The 21,349-nt window shown below is 37.4% G+C and overlaps 1 protein-coding gene across 2 annotated transcripts in view; it reads left to right on the forward strand.

Annotated features, from left to right (window-relative positions):
- The first annotated feature begins 696 nt into the window (after positions 1 to 696).
- Positions 697 to 21,349, forward strand: part of LOC127840949 (uncharacterized) — a 35,548-nt gene continuing 14,895 nt past the window's right edge. Inside the window, exons 1-8 of one of the 2 annotated variants that reach the window (XM_052369412.1) lie at positions 697 to 946; positions 3,235 to 3,391; positions 3,684 to 3,845; positions 5,482 to 5,640; positions 8,367 to 8,430; positions 10,916 to 11,003; positions 11,753 to 15,086; positions 15,863 to 15,989. In XM_052369412.1, the coding sequence (XP_052225372.1) occupies positions 3,690 to 3,845; positions 5,482 to 5,640; positions 8,367 to 8,430; positions 10,916 to 11,003; positions 11,753 to 15,086; positions 15,863 to 15,989 (3,928 nt within the window). In that variant the 5' untranslated portion in view covers positions 697 to 946; positions 3,235 to 3,391; positions 3,684 to 3,689. The remainder of the gene's footprint in view (positions 947 to 3,234; positions 3,392 to 3,683; positions 3,846 to 5,481; positions 5,641 to 8,366; positions 8,431 to 10,915; positions 11,004 to 11,752; positions 15,087 to 15,862; positions 15,990 to 21,349) is intronic. The other variant, XM_052369411.1, reaches the window with a different exon arrangement.

Below are 21,349 nucleotides of genomic sequence, written 5' to 3' on the forward strand. Positions count from 1 at the left end.
CTTCTTGACTTTCAACCCAAATGGTACGCCATAGTATTTCTTTAGGGTTATCTTAAGAATGCACCCACTTAAGGGATCAATACAGAGACCTCCCAGTGACTAAGCCAGTTGGCAGACACCCCATCCACTATACCACAGCCACCGAACCAGCTTTAAATTCCTGTGGCTAGAAAAAAATAAATATAAGATGCCAGATCTTTAAGCTAGGAACATGTAACTCGTTTTTACATTGATTTTTTTGGATGCATTACTTAATTATTGCAACAATTATAATATTTTGAACACAATCATGTCCATATAATTATTAAAAATACATGGTTATCAAAAAAAATCAAAAAGCTTTTGCCCGTAAATTAGGTAGCACCTATAATCATATTACAGTATGATGTGCACAAAAAGAAACAGTAATAACTATGTTTGTAATAAATTGATTAGGCAGAATGTTTTGAAATTTCGCGCGAAAAGTCTCGTTGCCAGAGAACGTCTGCATGGTGAAGAAATAGTGCACTCGACCTATATATTAATGCGCAAATTTCGCACTTGTCTGCGAAAATATATGTTCATAATATCGTGTACAACTGTACAAATATTTGCAATAAAATGATCAAAGGCATACCAGTAAATCGTTTGTGCCTCAAAAATAATATTGTTCTTAAATATGTAATGGCTTGTATGGACTATTTCGTAAATGTGTTTAGGTTTTGGCAGTTCAAGTACTTCCGTCAGGAGTGAAAACATTGCCTGACGTTTTCGCGACGGTGAAATCGTCAAATTATGTGCTAGATTCTTGTTTGCAGGAACTGGAACTAGTCAAACTATGGTGTTCGGTGTGTAGGCTATGTCTGTGTGCTAAGAAGAACAAAATTCATTCCATGGATGTGATGGAATGAGTCGTGTCAAAATGACCCTCCTGTGAGGATGATACCCGATTGCGTGATACATTTTGGTATTTACGTTTTCTATCCCGTTTGTGTATAATAACAGCAAGAAGCACTTTCATTTATGGAATGAAATAATTAAATGATCCGTTTGCATTTCAGTTCTTTTGAAATCAAGGAAATTATTGTATTTGTATCGCTGGTTCATATTTGACAGGTCACGTGCCCCTCCCACTTCATGGTCATCCTGGGCCCTCATCATTTTCAAAAATAGAATTTCCATGATAAAATTTAAACTGTATAAATTGCTTTAATCATTTTGTAAAGTAGAATTTTTTTTTTTTATATAAACATGAACCATTTTAAATAAAATCTGGAATTTTCTGGTTTATGCACTTGAATAATTTGCTGTCAAATAATTTCCTTGGCCCACATTTCAAGACCTTATTCTTACATTTTTAGTTATTAACTAATTAACATAGGCATAAAGCAAAAGTTTGCAAAAAATGCCCATCTGCTAATAGCTCATGAAATTAAATCTCATCTCAGGTGGTAGCTAAAGAAACTTCAGCGTACAGTTTATATAGTATTGACAGACCTGTACGCTGAAGCTAACCCCGTATCGAAAGTCAACCAGAGTCATAACATATTTATGTCACGCTATAAATCAAAGAAATCTCATGTTCTTGGATACATTTCTACATATATTGGTGAATGAATATAAGTTACTGCATCGGGGATTATTTTAAGGTTCAAATGTTTCAAATGCATCTTACAATATATGAAAATAACTCTCATCAGTCTGAAATTCACAATTTTGACGCCATTGTCGCTTTGTCACGTGACGAGTTTTCATTTGGATACTTTCGGATCGACCTTGACATATTTTGCTGAAATTGTAAACATTACTTTCGTTTTCTGAAATCTATTATTTGTGATAAACAACTTATGTCTGGTGGATTATAAGACTGATTTCAGTGTGAATCAGGTTGTTTTAATAATATTTACTTTGAGTTTGTATTTACACTACAATTTGTTTACAAAACAAGCCAGAATAATCTAAAATACCGGGAAATGTCTTTTTGAATTTGAAAACACTCGAGCACATGGTATGTTACTAAAAATAGAAATAACGTCATATGACCGTGAAATCTCGGGAGATTCGCATTTCAAGTAAGTATGTCACATCGCTGTTTTTCTCGATATGTAAAAGCAGAATAGATAAATTTTAAATGTTTAAGATAGTATTTTGTGAAAGAATATATCAGTTTAATGTGAAAAATGTCAATCTTTCCGATCAAGTGGTTGATTTGGACCAATAACTGCATTTAAAAGCTGTTTTGGACCCGTCTTTGCTAACTGTCAACTTTTCGGGAATTTCTGGTTGACTTTCCTAATGGGGTTGGTTCATAACTATAAAGTCGCGCCAGTCAAAAATCATAAAAAGCGACATTTAAAGTTATGGTAGCCAGAACTACTCAGGTGGTGCAATGTTTGTTTGTCCATTTCCCCGTTGCGATGACAAAAGCAAGAACAAATAGCCAGCTTATTCTTTTAAGAGGTAAATGTTGACAGAAACACCAGTGAAAATTAATTCTATTGCATGCCATAAATCTGTATTGATCTTCCTTAGAAGTTTTAAATTTTTATTATGTACTGGCCCTTTTTGTCATGCACTTGCCTTTTAGGTCAAGCTTGTTAGCAAAACAACTTGGCTGGCATCTGTTTAAATTGACAATTTTGTGGTTCTGTCCAAACAGCGTCAAAAGTGCAGGCTGTTTAAAATAAGATCATATGTGTTAGCCGTTTAAATCACCTTGCATTTTCTACTAGCCTAGAATCAAATTAAACTGTCCCAAAGAGCAGTCAAGTAAGTAACAACGATGATTGTTTACAACCCCCTAATTGCAATAATTATATAACTTTATAAGGAATGTTGGCCTTTCAAGACATTTTCATTGTAAAATAATTATAACTCTTAGGTTTTTTGTTTACTCTGAATTACTGTCAACTTACTCTCTTTGGTTGCTATGTTATCTTGTTTTTACCGAAGGCTTTACATAGCTAACTTTATTTATGCAAGTCCAAATTTGCATATAATTTTGTGTCTTGTTGTATGGTATGCTGTCTGAGTAGGGATCAAGCTATGGACTTTGCAGTTTGCAGTTGCATGATAGATAACATATCACCAATACAATTACCAAACACTTTTGAAATATTGCAGCAGTTTGACACCTTACCTTATGTCACTAAAACCTGCTAATCTAAATTTTTAAATGTTCATGTTATTAATAATACAAGTTTTGCATCAATAATACAAGAAATATCTTAAAATTTTCTTTTCTTCTGATTTCAGGTCGCATATTGTGTTACCTTGTCCTGCTAGACACAATGGGTGTAGAGATGTTTCTGTGTACGCGTAGCCTGCCTCAGCCCTCTTTTAAGGATAATTTATTCCTCTAGATATATCGTCATCACGCCATGTTTATTCTGCATTGCTAAATATATACCTGGTAAATTTCAGCATCCTTATTTACAGTGCATAACATTTAAAAAAAAAACCTGCATTCATTAGTTGTCTTTCATATTAAGTATTTTTTTGCACAATTCTGGGAATAAGGCCCGAGTCTGTGGATAGTGACTAGTTGTGTTGTTCTGACTAAAATTGGGAACTTGGTGTATTTTATTTTTTGCTAAGATATACTTTTAAATTGAGAATACTGGGAAGTCTTCTGGTTGGAAACCTTAAATTTTGAATTTAAGGCATTTTGAATTTGGGAAAACATAGTTTTGAACATGTTTCAGTGGCCTATGCCCTTCTTGCCCATGAAGTACCCCGACTATCGGCTTTCCATGGAGCCCAGGCTGTGTGCGAGCGCCGTGCAGTGCTGGTTCCGTCAGGAACTGGAGCGGCACGGTGTCGACTCTCTTGTCTACGCTAGATACATCATTAGCCTTCTACTACAGGTGAGTCATCAGCCTTCTACTTCAGGTTAGTCATCAGCCCTATACTACAGGTGAGTCATCAGCCTTCTACTACTGTTGAGTAATATAAACCAGATACATCATCTGCCTTCAACTACAGGTGAGTCATCAGCCTTCTAGTACAGGTGAGTCGACTCACGTCTACCCTAGAAACATCATGAGTCAAATTTATTATCCCCCGCCATAGGCGGAGGGATATATTGTTTTGGCGTTGTCTGTCCGTCCGTCCGGAGCCATGTCTTGAAAGTGCTTTGGCGGATTTTATTGAAACTTAGTATGAGTATATATATGGATAAGAGGATGATGCACACCATATGTCATTGTACACCATCTGTTAATAATGGAGTTATGGCCCTTTGTATCTTGAAAAAATGTTTTTTTAGTCTTAAATATAACACTTTTGTGTCCAGAAGCATATTGACAGGGGATATCAATTCAATGAATTTGCTTGTTTATGCTGCTGTGTCCATAGCCTGGTGACATAAGTTACTAATCTTAAAATAAATTTAAATCTAAAATCTTTCATAGACTTCAATATACATGTAATAGCTATAATTATCCATTCACATTCTTATGCATGTAATTTTTTTTTTTAAATATTGAAGTACTTATACCATTTTTATTCACTGCAAATCAACCCAGAGGTGTTTGAATAAGTGTCTATATCCATAGTAAGTTCCTTTCAGTTTCTAATCTTGACAAAAAACAAAAACAGTGAATATTTTGACATGTATTTTTTCAGATTCAAGTATTTTAGTTTTCAGTTATTAGTGCTGCAACATTACTCCAAAAGCTGTATTGCAATATATTGTCTGTTCAAAAACCCGTATTGCAATATATTGCTAACTTGTACCAGAATTATAACTCGCCAGCTAATCACCAAAACCAACTTAATTACATGAACATAACCTTTGTATTGTTTGTTAAGGTTCTTGTTATATCCTTTTGGCAATTGTAGCCTTTTGTACAAATTTTTTGGTATGACATGCAAAAGCAGATCTTGCAGACTCCTATGTAACAAGGCTACTCCGTATAATAAACTTTTTAGAATGCTATTTTTACGTAACAATTTATTTTATTAAACACTGATTTGTTTTGTTTACCTTGATATCATTATTTCGGATGGCTTTTCTGGATGAATTTTTGTAGAATTTTCGTACAGGTATGATGAAAATCGTATTGCAACACAATATGTGGATTGCGTATTTCCATATATACCGATATACCAGTATATTGTTGCAGCACTATCAGTTATGGGCATACGCATCAGCACTTGACTGACAGCTAACCAAAGAAAAGTGTGACAATCATGAAATGACTGGCTGTTGAAAAGTTCAAATAACAAAGAAATAATCATTAATATTATATTTGAATTTTGCTCTTAGAAAACGCATCTTAATGTTTGTTCATACTGTGTTATCCAAGATTAGCCTGTGCAGTCACTTTCCGCTTGGGATTTCTTTTGTTAAAAAGTCTTTCTCAATTTAAATCAAGTATAAGAGGAAAGTGTCCTTCCTGATGAGCATGTCAAGACTGCACAGGATTATGACATTTCACACACATGCATTAAACCACATTTGCTGAGAGCACAGCTTGAATGTATTGTTATTAAATTTAGGATGACGAGGACCTGGAAGACCTAGATTTTGACCTTGAGGCTCCTTGCAGACATAAACGCAAGGGTCGTAGGTCAATGGAGAAGCAGAGGTCACAGTCTGCAAGTGAGGAACGCAAAAAACTAGCCGCCGTTCAATGCTTGACTGCAGTCAGTGACGAGGTATATCCGTGTATTGTGGCGGTTTGATTGTTTTGGTTTCAGATTTTGTAATTATCTTGGAACAGATTTACAGTTTAAATGAATTACATGTAAAGCATGCGAAAATAAGAATTAATGTACATCCTGTCATTCTTCCTAGATGAGAGCCTGGGCTTTAAATTTGAATGCTGAATATAGACTTTGAGCAAATGGGCGTCAGGGCTACATTTGTTGAGATATTTCAGTATTGAAGTAAAACTGTTTATCTATTATGTTGGACTAGTGGGGTTATGGTTTGTCAAACTTCACATGTGTGAATGTGATGGTCAATGAAGGCGCCAAAAATCTGGACCAAACTAGAAAACACCAAAAATTCCTGTTAATAGAAGTGCACAAACACAAACAAAGACATGTTTACATATTTTATTCGAACATTTTATTTTTTGTAAAAAAAAACGATGCTACCCCATACATATCTGATGTTACTGACTTTTTGTTGTTTTGACAATGGCCTCTTCAGTCTCAGATTATAGTGTGTAGTTTTCTGGAATAAAAAAAAGTTGGCTATTATGAATATTTACGATAACAAAATGAATTATTCGCAATTTACAGCAACCAGGATAGCATTGTATGAATGTATAACGTGCTACAACTTTTGAATTTGAAATGTGGAGGTAAAACACTGTGCATTATACGTGATAACTTATGGTACAGGTTACTTTAAAATTGAAAAAAAAACTTTTTTCAACAATATATTTTCAAAATATTCAAACCATACAGCTGATAGGGAAATAAACTAAATGTTGCAGTTTATTCACAAAAGGAATTGTAGGCAGTCATCATGGGAAATAATTGTTTTTGACATTAAGAAACAACGTTCCCAAATGTTACCCCCAAAAACACTGGAATTGTGTGTATGCATGTATGATACATGTATCTAGATTCCCATCATTGAAATGGCTGAAGGGTTTGTTTACCCTATCCATATGTTTGTGTATGAATGTAATGTGTGATGTGAAATGGCTTATGCAGCATGTATGATATAGGAACATCAGTGTCCTTAATACAGATTTCAATGATTTCAATGATTTTCTTTGTTTTAGGAAAATTTTAACATCAACAAGTAAAAATGTGACAGGGATATATTAAAAAACGTATATTGGAGTCACTCTGTATTTTGGTGGGTGTTTTAGTTTGTTGCTCTGTCCACATACAATATTTAATATATGTGGAGCGATTGTTCATGCCATTGAAACTTGAAATTTATTATAATCATCATGTAGCTGTCAATGTCTTTGGGTTAAAAATAAGTGCAGTTTTATGTTGAAACAGCTCTAATATTGTCACAAGGATGATGGGCAAAATAATCCAATTTAATCATCTTTTAGAAAGATAAAAATAAGATGTAAACATCATCATTTTTAACTTATGAGATTTATTAAAGTTCATTGGCAATCATTCATTTCAGATCAAGTTTTACCAGTTATTTAATGCCAGGCTTTCGTTCAATGTTATTACCTGACCTTTCACGTTTAGGACAATACCTGTGTGACCCTATGAGGGATTTGTCTGCTATACGAAAGCAGTTCTTTCTCAATATACCATTATACATGCTTGTTTGCACGTAATATTACATCAAGTGTTGGGAAATTGTAATAAACACAACATCAGTGCAACAATTTTAATTAATGATAACCAATTTCATCACAACACTGTTGATATGTTGGTTCTGTTTGATATATCTTTCTTTGCTATTTGTAAAGATAATTAACTTTTGTTGTGATGTGTGATGTAATAATGCTCCGTTTCATCAAACTCTCAAAATATACATATATAAAAAGGACAGCAAACACAATGAATTTTATCTATGTGAACAGCATACTTTGTAAACATTATTTAATTCAAATTAATTTAGCTGGGTACTGAATTATATGTCAGTCTAGATTAGATATCCTGTTAACACTGATTTTATCACTTCCTAAAACTTGCCAGGAAGTTTATCATTCAACTGAATGTCAACAATAGATCTTTCAATTAATTTAGAAAAAAAACACAGGAAGTATGCAGTAGACTACACAGCAAGTGGTACATGCTGTTAATGACATCAGTCATTAAATGCTAATTAACTAATTTGTACCTGCTGGTCTTTAATTACTTAAGTGGCAAATAAGTGAATTTCAGTAACCAATGGTAGCTTTGTATTGATAGATTTTCAAGTTAAATGCACAAACTTACACCTATATCTATGTTGATTTTAACATCAATGTATAGAAACAAAGTGAAACATCTTGTAACAGTGGTATTGAAAAAGTAATGACTCCATAAAAATTATTATGAAGTACAAAAAGATAATAACTCTGTGTGAAGTAAGCAAGTATTTTTTATATGACTGTTTATTGTTGCATACTACTTAATGTGAACTGTTTTCAGTGTAATTTGTTGATTGATACAATTTTAAGACCTATTGTAATAATTAACATGTTATTTTATTTCCATTAAAAAAAGTATACCGACATGTAGTAATTAAATGTGTCAATTCAAGCAAAAATTACGTGACTTAACAAAAATGGAGCCTTGTTTGTCCGATTTGTTTAAGTGAACTGACTTAATCAAACATAAGACAAGCAGACATTTCTCTCCCACCATATTTTGTTTTTAAGCCATTTGTTAATCAATTTATTGACAGAACACCTCCATGTGAATGTGGAATTTATCAATCAAGTTGCATATGTCTGTCTGTTCTACAGAAGTCTGGCATTGCCACGCTGGTGGATGAACTCTGCTCCAAGCTTAAGGACGGTGAGATACATGGTAAGTCAGTGTTTTTTAGCTCACCTGATTGCTCAGGTGAGCTTTCGTGACCGGTCTTTGTCCGTTGTATGTCCGTCCGTCCGTTAACATTTGCTCGTAAACACTCTATAGGCCACATTTCTTGTCCCATCTTCATGAAACTTGGTCAGAAGCTTTGTCCCAATGAAATCTCGGCCGAGTTCGAAACTGGGTTGTGCCGGGTCAAAAACTAGGTCACTAGGTAAAAAAAGAGAAAAACCTTGTAAACACTGTAGAAGTCACATTTCATGCCCAATCTTCATGTAACTTTGTCAAAATGTTTGTCTTAATGATATCTTGGTTGAGTTCAAAAGTGGTTCCGATCTGTTGAAAAACATGGCCGCCAGTGGGCGGGGCAGTTTTCCTTTTTCGGCTATAGAGAAACCTTGTAAACACTCTAGAAGTCACAATTTTTGCCCAATCATCATGAAAGTTGGTCAAAACATTGGTTTTATTAATATCTCAGACAAGTTTGAAAATGGTCGGGATCGGTGAAAAAACATGGCCGCCAGTGGGCGGAGCATTTTTCTCTATATGTATATAGTGAAAAAATGTAAACACAGTAGAAGTAACATTTTTGGCCCAATTTTCATGAAATTTGCTCAGAACAATTGTTTCCTTGATAAGAGAGTTGAGTTCAAAAATGGTTCCGGTCAGTTGAATAACATGGCTGCTTGGAGGGGGGCAGTTTTCTCATTATGCCCCCCCCCCCCCTTTCGAAGAAGAGGGGGTATATTGTTTTGCTCATGTCGGTCGGTCCGTCCACCAGATGGTTTCCAAATGATAACTCAAGAGCGCTTATGCCAAGGATATGAAACTTCATAGGTACATTGATCATGACTCGCAGATGACCCCTATTGATTTTCAGGTCACTAGGTCAAAGGTCAAGGTCACGACCCAAAATAGTAAAATGGTTTCCGGATGATAACTCAAGAACCCTTATGCCTAGGATCATAAAACTTCATAGATACATTGATCATGACTCGCAGATGACCCCTATTGATTTTCAGGTTACTAGGTCAAAGGTCAAGGTCACGGTGACCCAAAGCAGTAAAATAGTTTCCGGATGATAACTCAAGAACGCTTATGCCTAGGATCATGAAACTTCATAGATACATTGATAATGACTCGCAGGAAACCCCTATTGATTTTCAGGTCACTAGGTCAAAGGTCACAATGAACCGAAATCGTAAAATGGTTTCCGGATGATAACTCAAGAACGAGATGGCCTAGGATCATGAAACTTCATAGGTACATTGATATTCACTCCCAGATGACCCCTATTGATTTTCAGGTCACTAGGTCAAAGGTCAAGGTCACGGTGACCCGAAATAGTTAAATGGTTTCCAGATGATAACTCAAGAACGCTTATGCCTAGGATCATCAAACTTCATAGGTACATTGATTATGACTCGCAGATGACCCCTATTGATTATCAGGTCACTAGGTCAAAGGTCAAGGTCACAGTGAGCTGAAATAGTAAAATGGTTTCTGGATGATAACTCAAGAACGCTTATGCCTAGGATCATGAAACTACATAGGTACAATGATCATGACTCTCAGATGACCCCTATTGATTTTCAGGTCACTAGGTCAAAGGTCAAGGTCACGGTTACCTGAAATAGTAAAATGGTTTCTGGATGATTACTCAAGAACGCTTATGCCTAGGTTCATGAAACTTCATAGGTATATTGATCATGACTCGCAGATGACACCTATTGAATAACAGGTCACTAGGTCAAAGGTCAAGGTCACAGTGCCAAAAAACGTATTCACACAATGGCTGTCAAGGTCACGGTGACTCAACTTAGAAAAATGGTTTCCGGATGATAACTCTTAATTTTTTTTTGTCTAAGACACCTTTGTCATTTATAATAAAACTATGTTAGAGCAAGTGTGGGCTATTCACGTCAAAATTATAGCATGTATTGCCAGGCCTTTAATCTGCAATTTGCAAAATTAGCCGATAGCTTCAAATTTGGCAAAAATTAATAAATGAAATCGTTTAACTACACATTGTTTGCATAATTCCTCATAAAAAGCTAAAATAAAAAGAAATTCTGTAAATGTGGCTAAAGAAAGTTTTGACGGGAGCCCTGAATTCCTCCTGTATATTTATGCCATGGAAGCTTGGCATATAGCATTTGAACTGACTGTCAATCTGTCCGAAAACTTTAACATTGCCCATAACTTTTGCAATATTGAAGATAGCAACTTGATATTTTGCATGCATGTGTGTCTCGTGGAGCTGCACATTTGCAGAGTGGTGAAAGGTCAAGGTCATACTTCAAGGTCAATGGTAAAAAAAAATCAAAGTGGCGCAGTAGGGGGCATTGTGTTTCTGACAAACACATGTCTTGTTTAAATTAAAGGACTGAAGTCTATTTTATATGAACAAGTATAAAGACTTTATCATGGTATTCTTGATTATTTCTCAGAATTTCAAACCATACACAATGCATTTCAGCCTCTGCCAGTCCAGTTTCCAAGTCCCGATCCTGCACGTGTGAGGACAGTGATGACAGTTCTGTGGAGCTCAAAAATCCTGCTCAAAGGTACACACACATTGAACTAAGTAAAGGTCCTTGCGATTGTAAAATCTTAAATGTGTTTTAACCCTTTCCCATTCAGAAACAAAGGTAAAAATGGCTATGTGCAAGCAACATAAAACCAGAACAGCCTGCGAGTAACTCGCAGTCTGTTCAGGTTTAATGCTGTTTGCTGCTCATCAGTATCAAAGGGTTTGAAATGAAGCCTTTAAAACTTGAATCTTGTAAGAAAGGTCTTTGATTAAATTTAAGTTTTTAAGGGTCTACAAATTTGTCAAAATACGTATCCAAGTGGTAAAGGGTGGTCTTTGATTAAATTTAAGTTTTTAAGGGTCTACAAATTTGTCAAAATACGTATCCAAGTGGTAAAGGGTTATCTGCAATCCTGTCTTTGACAACGTAAGTCATTGTGTTTATATAAAATGGATTTAAAAGTCACACAACATATTTGGCTTAGTTTTTTGGATATAATAGGCTATGGCATTTATAATCAGGCATTTCTGAGCAAGAGAACATTCTGTTTAAACTGATGGTTAACAATTGTTTATTAAGATATGTCTGTCAAAAATTGTACAATCAATCTAATTTTAAAGTGTAAATTATTTCTTTTTTCTTGAATTCCAATATTTTTCATTACTTTGTAGATGGAATCTGTTGTACATGGAATCTTATACATAACACTATTTTGTAGATGTATTTAATAGTCTTCAAGAATTGCAGCAAACCATAGCATCTTCTTTTTGTGTTTATTGCAGATACTACGCAGCGTTTCCAGCCTTGCAGGGAGGGACGGTCTCCTCTGGGAACCCGTCCCCCTCGAGCACTGTCTGGCGTATTAACCCTCTAGTCTACAAGAGTCAAGCCCGAACACAGTCCGACGAGGAGGCCCTTAGTGCGAGCGAAGAAGCTGAAATCCGTAAGATTACTAAGCCTGTTGCGATTCCTGCTGCGAAAGAACAGAAGCACAAGAAAAGTCACAGCAGATCCTATAGGGAGAACTGGAGTCGTAGTAACAGCAAGAGTCAAAAGGATAAGTCTCGATCGACAGGCGGAAGTCGGAACGGTAAACCTTCCCAGAAGGAGCATTGGAAACCGCAGGAGTTTCCAATATGGCCACCAGGTTTTGCTAAACTGGATCCTGTAATTTTGCAGAATTTGGATATCCTGGATGAAGATTTTGTCTTCATTTCAGACTATCCCATACGACAGAACGACGAGCTTTGCAACAGAGTGGAATCCCTTCTCAAAGGAATGCTTCTGCCTACTCCAGTGAAATCGTACAAAGATTTGCAAGATGTTGATGAATTTCCGATTCCGATTGAAGAATTGCATACTTCAAAGAAACAACTCAAGGATGATGAAAAACCTAAACCGAACGTAAACAACAACACCTTGACGAACAACAGTAAAAATTCGAGATCAAATTTGGAGACAGAAACTTTGTTTAGAGATCAGAACATCAGTCCTGAACTAAAGGAGCAAGAAATCTGGTACACTCAGCCTATAGGTGCCATATTGACCACTGAAGAGGAACAGATGGGGAACACCCACTCCAAACTTCGACTTTACAAACGGAACAGCAATCCAGCTTTTTCGCCCGCTGTCGAAGAGGAGCATGTTTCAAACATCAACTCAGCGTCAAGCTCTGTTGCTAGCCCTGTCAGCGAGCATTCTAGAAGCTTGAGTGTCACTTCAAATCACAGCGATGACATCTTCGACAGGTCAGTCCTCATTCCAGATTGGCTGACCCAAGTGATTTCTGCAGGTGAGAGCAAGTCTGAACATGATGGCGATGATGCAAATTTTCAAATCCTCCCTTTCAAGTCTTCAAGTCCTTTTCTTTCTGAATCTTCAACGCTTGATAACTATGAATCCTCAGTTTTCAATGAAAACAACTTTGCCACCTACCAGACAATATGGGCAGATCACGATAATGCTGATAACGATCATCTGCATACTCTGCAATCTTTATCAATGGATGGTAGCCAAGATGTTTGTTTGCTGGACTCACATGAAGATACCAACACTCCAACCCCTGTAGACAGTTCTGACAATCCAGGTGAGAATACTGTGTCAGTCTCTTTGGTCGATATGGACTACATGGCAAGATTCCTTGACAGCTCAACTCCAAGCTGGCAATCTGTCACACCTGACGAAGGTTTAGAAATCGCAAACATGCCAAGACGAGCAAGTATAAACACTTACTGGCAGAATCAGGTTTTATTCGACAGCTCTCCGGACAACGCAGATCTAGAAGAGGTCTTCTGGAAACCCGTTTTAAGCATTTACGACCTTTTATGTTGGCAGCCCTTTGGTACCAGCCCTTATTTTCAGCTTTGGGACGTGAATATTCAAAAACGTAATAAGGTCTCACCTTGGGGAAGTCTAAACTGCGATGGCCCAGCATTGCTCCGAGAGAACACTTTAATTTTCTTGCAAAACTCTGACACTGAAAGCGCGTTCAATGAGCAGAATGAAAACACTCTGATTCCGAGGATTTCTATTGACATCGTGTCCGACGCTGATACAGACGGGTCCTCTTTCATGGAGAAGGACGAATGTGATACAGAGTACTGCCAGCCATTCCAGTTCTTTGACCGCAGTGTGTCCATGGGGGATGTCCCATCTCTGTGGGAGGAAGGGGATCACGCAACCAAGAGGGCCAATCCAAAGTTGTCCAAGAGCTTTGAGCTGGTACCCTCTGAACACTCGGCCTTTAAAGATGTGCCTCAAAGGCTGTTACACGTTCAAAGCGAGCCAAATTTGGTGCAGTTTCGCCAAGACTTAATTGATGATGCCCAGGGTTATACTAGTTCGCCTCAAGAACATTTATACTTCTCTCCAAAGACGCATTTCCGTCCAATAACGCCAGTGCATGTCCCAGAGGCAGTGTGTACGAGACCCAAACAGCAGCTTTGTAACGATCTGTTCGGAGGTTTGCCTTCAACAAAGACTCCGTACCAGCAATACCACGTCGCCGATGACATCGAAGACGAAGAAGCCTTCGTGCCTAGTTTCAAGTTGAAGAATTACAGTAAGAGTATTCAGACAGGGGAAAGCTTGGAAAAATCGGAAAGTCCAGTGGCAAAGGATGTCTGGGAATCAGAGCAGGATAGGGATACACCAGAAAATCTTACGTTGAGTATAATCGAAGACTTAATGGGCGAGAAACTGGGGGCTGAAAAGTTCCTCCCGATTTGTGAGGACCTGGATACAGCCAACACAGACTCTGCTTACGAAACGGACTATGGCTGCCCTCAGTGCTTTGATCCTGAATCTGATGGGCTAAACAATATGCGGCCTCGGTGTACTGCTAATGAGGCTGAGGCTGTGTTTTATCATCACAGTAAGCAAAACAGTGGGGATGGGTCCTGTTCAGATAACGGCTATCTTGGGGACGTCGCGGATTTCAGAGTGGAAAGCTTCATGGCCACTTTCCCCCACACCCAAGACTGGCCGGATGGACAGAAAAGCGGGGCTCATCAGTCGATAGATGCCATATGGACAGATGCTCCCATCGAGAGTTCTGCTGCAACCTGGTGCCATCATCTTGGTAAGCCGGAAGAAGGGCCAGAGACGCAGTTTGTCGGGCATGCCTGGTCTCATCAAGGGAAGCCAGATGAAGGGTCGGAGACGCAGTTCATCGGGCATGAGTCGGAAGCGGATAAATACAGGAACATCTGGGGCACGACGGGCCATGAATACTTGTCTGTAGGTATTGAAATGGATTCCACTGCGCAGAGCTATTGCAAGTACGCTGAAGATGAGGAATACGACAATGTGCCCCCCTGCAATACTGTGTACAGCCAGATATACTTTGAGAACCTTGCCAGAGAGGGAGATTTGAACTGTATGCAACAGGCCTTGGACGTCTCTGCAGTCCCAGCTGATGATGAAGAGGTTGAAATAGTGTTGCCATGTGGGCTTGTAGAAGTTTGTGGCAATGGCCATGCTAGTTTTCTGGAGGTTGTTGACGTTGCAGAACGAAGCGATGAAGAAGTGAGCTCTGCTGCGGACCCTGATTTCTTCAGTGTAAAGCTGGTACATAAGAACAAGATGTCTGACCATCAACCAAAGCTTTCTGAACAGGTAAGGTTCAATAATGTTCAGCCATTTGTTTTTGTTTACAAATTTAAAGTACATATCACACAAATATTTTTCTGTTTTCACTCCAAATAATGCACTTCCATGTACTACAAGGTGAATGTTGACAGGAAAACAATTTTCTAATTTCAAAGACTACAACTTTACAAGTTTGAACTCTTTGTTTTGCTAAAACATTTTTTATGTGAGTTTTCATTTCAATTTTCATTATGAATTTTTTTCAAAGAAAGACTTGCAAGTTCATTGATTTTTTGCAAAACAATAATCTGTGAAACAGAAATTATTTGTGTTCCTTCAAAAATCATTATATTCGATACTCAAAACTTAATTTAGAATTGTTCTATATAAGAATGTTTGGTAACATTTTGAAAATTACCTTTGATATTTTGCATTTTGAAAATTACCTTTGATATTATGCATTTTATATTTTACATCAGAGCTTTATGGATAAGCTTTACACATCTTTTATTATACGCACTTCATTCTGGTATAACTGAACTGAATGCATATTAATGCATAAAGTGTCAAACCAGATAAGCCTGTGCAATTCACACAGACTAATCAGGCACAACTCTTTTCTGTTTTATGGAAGTTTTGTTTAAAGGAAGTCTTTTCTAAATGAAAATCAATGTATTCAGAAAGTGTCCTCCCTAATTAGTTGGTTAAGATTGCACAAGTTTATAGGGAAGACACTTTACGCACATACATTAAGCACAGTTTTCCCTGAACGAGTCCTAATTTGTTTTGTAATATTTGTCTAGGACAAGCAGTCATACGGTTCCTTTGACTTGGCCCCAATGCCGGACGATGCCGTGACCTTGACTGATCTGGAAAAGGAATGGCTGGATCCCAGCTTTCACGCCCTCTGGAAGTCCAGGAAACCATCCAGTAAGTAGCAGTCGGTGCTTCTTCTTTTTTTAGAAGGCCGTGCATTTCACACATTTCAAAATGTTAACTATTTTACAACCTTTTTTTTCCCTCAATTTTAAGAAGTTCACTGCTTTTTTTCACAATTTTACGAAGTTTGTAACTTAATTTTTCACAATTTTGAAAAGTTTGTGACTCATTTTCTGTCAAATTAAAGGGCCAAGACTGCTTCACAAAAATGGTAATAAAAGCCCTGACAATAGGCTCTTGAGTTGGGGTAGGTTTTCATGGTTTTTATTATTGCTATTTTATTCTAGTTCTCGTATGAAGGTTTTTTGTGATGCGTACATGTTGCTGGAATCATTCGGGAATAAGTTGTCATATTAAGAATGACAAATAACTATAGGGTAATAATTGGTCATTTCCTGTATCAGTATAAACATCAGGGTCAACAAATAGAATACTAATATTAAAATGTCAGATGATTCAAAATCTGTTTTCTAAATTTGAACATCATTTTGATAAGTTAATACGGATTATCTGGTATAATATTAAGCATAACCAATCTCTCTCTAATTTTTCATATCCTTTTACATAGAGTATCGAGGAAAAAAAGTGCTTGAAGGTTCTTTAATTAATCATAAGTACTTACATGCATTACATTTTTCCAATGCATATGTGCTATAGCTACATGTATATCTATACCCCCGTTTTCAGGGCTTCCCTAGCTCAAAAATTTCTTAAGCCAAATTCACCTTGCTATGGCAAAATTCTTCTATTTTTGGCTATTATTTTAGGTTTTTATGAAGATAAAGTTGTAGCCCAAAAGAACTTTCTTTAGCCGAATTTGAAGCCATTGTCTACTATGGGAATTGCAGAGTAAGCGCTGACTTTAAGACAGGGACATGCGCTTGTCTTGTCTGTCAAGTTTTTCTGTTGAGCTTAATGTACAAGTTTTGCTTTTACAGTAATGAAAATCTACAATCTACATACATAGGTATTGAAGAGCATTTTACCTGCTCACCAGTTAAGTTTCTTCCACCTCACCAGAGTTATGACCCTTTTTAGCTCACCTGAGCACAACGAGCTTTTGTGATGGCTTTTTGTCCGTCGTGCGTTGTCTGTTGTGCGGCGTCAACATTTGCCTTGTTAACTCTCTAGAGGCCACATTTATTGTAAAATGTTCATGAAATTTGGTCAGCAGATTGGTTTCAATGATATCTTGGATGAGTTCGAAAATGATTATGTTTGCTTGAAAAACATGGCTGCCAAGGTTCGGGGCATTTTTCCTTATATGGCTAAGAAAATCTTGTTAACACTGTAGAGGCCACATTTATTGTCTGTTCTTCATAAAACTTGGTCAGAAGATTCATCCCAATAATATCTTGGACGAGTTCGAAAATGATGCCGGTTGGTTGAAAAACATGGCCGCCAGGGGCCCGGGCATTTTTCCTAATATGGCTATAGTAAAACCTTGTTAACTCTCTAGAGGCCACATTTATTTTCCCATCTTCATGAAACTTGCTCAGAAGATTTGTGCCACTGATAACTTGGATGAGTTCAAAAATGGTAACCTTTGCTTGAAAAACATGGCTGCCAAGGGGCGGGGCATTTTTCCTTATATTGCTATATATATGGCTATAGTAAAATCTTGTTTACATTTAGAGGCCACATTTATTGTCCTATCTTCATGAAACTTGGTCAGAAGATTCATCCCAATAATATCTTGGACGAGTTCGAAAATGATGCTGGTTTGTTGAAAAGCATGGCCGCCAGGCGGCGGGGCAGTTTTTCTTATATTGCTATAGTAAAACCTTGTTAACACTCTAGAGGCCACATTTATTGTCCTATCTTCATGAAACTTGGTCAGAAGATTCATCCTAATAATATCTTGGACGAGTTCGAAAATGATGCCGGTTGGTTGAAAAACATGGCCGCCAGGGGACGGGGCATTTTTCCTTATATGGCTAAAGTAAAACCTTGTTAACACTCTAGAGGCCACATTTATTTTCCGATCTTCATGAAACTTCCTCAGAAGATTTGTCCCACTGATATCTTGGATGAGTTCAAAAATGGTTACCTTTGCTTGAAAAACATGGCTGCCGAGGGGCGGGGCATTTTTAGCTCACCTGAGCACAACGTGCTCATGGTGAGCTATTGTGATCGCCTTTTGTCCGTCGTGCTTTGTGCATCGTGCATCGTCAACATTTACCTTGTTAGCACTCTAAAGGTCACATTTATTGTCCAATCTTCATGAAACTTGGTTAGAACATGTGTCTCAATAATATCTTGGACGAGTTCGAAAATGGTTCCGTTGGTTGAAAAACATGGCTGCCAGGGGGCGTGGCAGTTTTCCTTATATGGCTAAAGTAAAACCTTGTTAACACTCTAGAAGTCACATTTTTAGTCCAATCTGCTTGAAACTTGGTGGGAACATGTGTCCCAATAAAATCTTGGACAAGTTCAAAAATTGTTCCGGTTGGATGAAAAACATGGCCACCAGGGGACGGGGCAGTTTTCCTTATATGGCTATAGTAAAACCTTGTTAACACTCTAAAAGTCACATTTATTGTCCAATCTTCATGAAACTTAGTCAGAACATTTGTTATAATGATATCTTGAAAGAGTTCGAAAATGGTTCTGGTTGGTTGAAAAACATGGCCGCCAGCGGGCGTGGCAGTTTCCTAAAATGGCTATAGTAAAACCTTGTTAACACTCTAGAAGTCACATTTTTAGTCCAATCTTCATGAAACTTGGTCAGAACATGTGTCCCAATTATATCTTGGAAAAGTTCGAAAATGGTTCCAGTTGAATGAAAAACATGGCCGCCAGGGGGCGTGGCAGTTTACCTTATATGGCTTTACTGTATGGTAAAACCTTATTAACACTCGAGAAGTCACATTTGTGGTCCAATGCTCATGAAACTTGGTCAGAATATTTGAACTAATAATATCTGGGCTAAGTTCAAAAATGGTTGAGATCCGTTAAAAAACATGGCCGCAAGGGGGCGTGGCATTTTTCCTTAAATGGCTATTAACTACAAAACCTTGTTAACACTCTAGAAGTCACATTTATTATCCAATCTTTATGAAACTTGATCAGAACATTTTTTCTAACAATAGCTCGAGTGAGTTTGAAAATGGTTATGGTTCGTTGAAAAACATGGCCGCCAGGGGGGGGGCAGTTGTCCTTATATGGCTTTAGTGAAAACTTGTTGACACTATATTAGCCACATTTATTGGCCAATCTTCATGAAACTTGGTCAGAACATTTGTCCCAATGAAATTTTGCAAGAGATTGAAGCTGGGTCATATGAGCTCAAAAACTAGGTCACAAGGTCAAATATAAAAAAAACATGTTAAAAGTCACTTTTTTGGTCCAAAATAATCTTCATGAATCAGCTTGCATTTTTTTCAGAATAGTCAAGTTCCTTTGGCTTTTAGGTGAGCGCCTTAGGGCCTGATGGCCCTCTTGTTCATTATATGGCTATATATGACTATAGTAAAAATCTTCATGAAACTTGGTCAGATAATTCATCCCAATAATATCTTGGACGAGTTTGAAAATGATGCCGGTAGGTCGAAAAACATGGCCGACAGGGGGCGGGGCATTTTATCTAATATGGCTATAGTAAAACCTTGTAAACACTCTAGAGGCCACATTTATTTTCCCATCTTTATGAAACTTGCTCAGAAGATTTTTCCCACTGATATCTTGGATGAGTTCAAAAATGGTAACCTTTGCTTGAAAAACATGGCTGCCAAGGGGTGGGGCATTTTTCCTTATATGGCTATAGTAAAATCTTGTTAACACTCTAGAGGCCACATTTACTGTCCTATCTTCATGAAACTTGGTCAGTAGATTCATCACAATAATATCTTGGACGAGTTTGAAAATGATGCTGGTTGGTTGAAAAACATGGCCGCCAGGGGGCGGGGCATTTTTCCTGATATGGCTATAGTAAAACCTTAACACTCTAGAGGCCACATTAATTGTCAAATCTTGATGAAATATGGTCAGAAGATTTGTCTTAATGATATCTTGGATGAGTTTGAAAACGGTTACTTTGCTTGAAAAACATGGCCGCCAAGGGGTGGGGCATTTTTCCTTATATGGCTATAGAAGGCTATAGTAAAATCTTGTTAGCACTCTAGAGGCCACATTTATAGTCCGATCTTCATGAAACTTGGTCAGAAGATTCATGCCAATGATATCTTGGACGAGTTCAAAAATGATGCCGGTTGGTTGAAAAACATGGCCACCACGGGGGCGGGGCTATTTTCCTTATATTGCTATAGTATCACATTTATTTTCTGATCATCATGAAACTTGGTCAAAAGATTAGTCCCAGGGATATCTTGGATGAGTTTGAAAATGGTTTTGGTTGCTTTAAAAACATGGCCACCAGGGGCGGGGCATTTTTCCTTATATGGCTTTATATGGCTATTGTAAAACCTTGTTAACACTCTAGAGGCCACATTATTGTCCATCTTCATGAAATTTGGTCAGAAAGATTGGTCTTAATGATATCTTTGATGAGTTTGAAAATAATTATGTTTGCTTGAATAAATGGCTTCCAGGGGGGTTGGGGCATTTTCCCTTATACATGTATGGCTATAGTAAAATCTTGTTAACACTCTAGAGGCCACATTTACTGTCCGATCTTCATGAAACTTGGTCAGAAGATCCATCCCGTTAACATCTTGGACGAGTTCAAAAATGATGCCGGTTGGTTGAAAAACATGGCTGCCAGGGGGCGGGGCATTTTCCTTATATGGCTATAGTAAAACCTTGTTAACACTCTAGAGGCCACATTTGTTTTCCGATCTTTGTGAAACTTGGTCAGAAGATTTGTCCCAATAATATTTTGTTATCTCAGGTGAGCGACTTTGGGCCTTTCAGGCCCTCTTGTTTAGTAAAAAAAGTGCTATTGTTGTGTGTTAATAAAAAAGTATTGTTGCTAGCGGTATTAAACTTCAAACAATAATTTTAGTGCCTGTGAACTTGCATACCTGGGTATTTTGGTGTTTTTATGCCCACGGATTGAATGATCGGGGGTTTATTGTTTTTGGCCTGTCTGTCTGTCATTGTATGTGTGTGTCTGTGTGTCTGTCTCAAAACTTAACCTTGGTCATAACTTTTGCAATATTGAAGATAGCAACTTGATATTTGGCATGCATGTGTATCTCATGGAGCTGCACATTTTAAGTGTTGAAAGGTCAAGGTCATCCATCAAGGTCAAAGGTCAAATATATGGCTTCAAAGCGGCGTAATAGGGGTCATTGTGTTTCTGACAAACACATCTCTTGTTTTTTGTAGACCACAAATACAAAAGTGGAATGTTGATTATTCTGTGTCCTATGTACACATGTCTAGTTCCA

Source organism: Dreissena polymorpha, chromosome 8 (genome assembly GCF_020536995.1).
Source record: "Dreissena polymorpha isolate Duluth1 chromosome 8, UMN_Dpol_1.0, whole genome shotgun sequence".
NCBI classification, from domain to species: Eukaryota; Metazoa; Mollusca; class Bivalvia; order Myida; family Dreissenidae; genus Dreissena; species Dreissena polymorpha.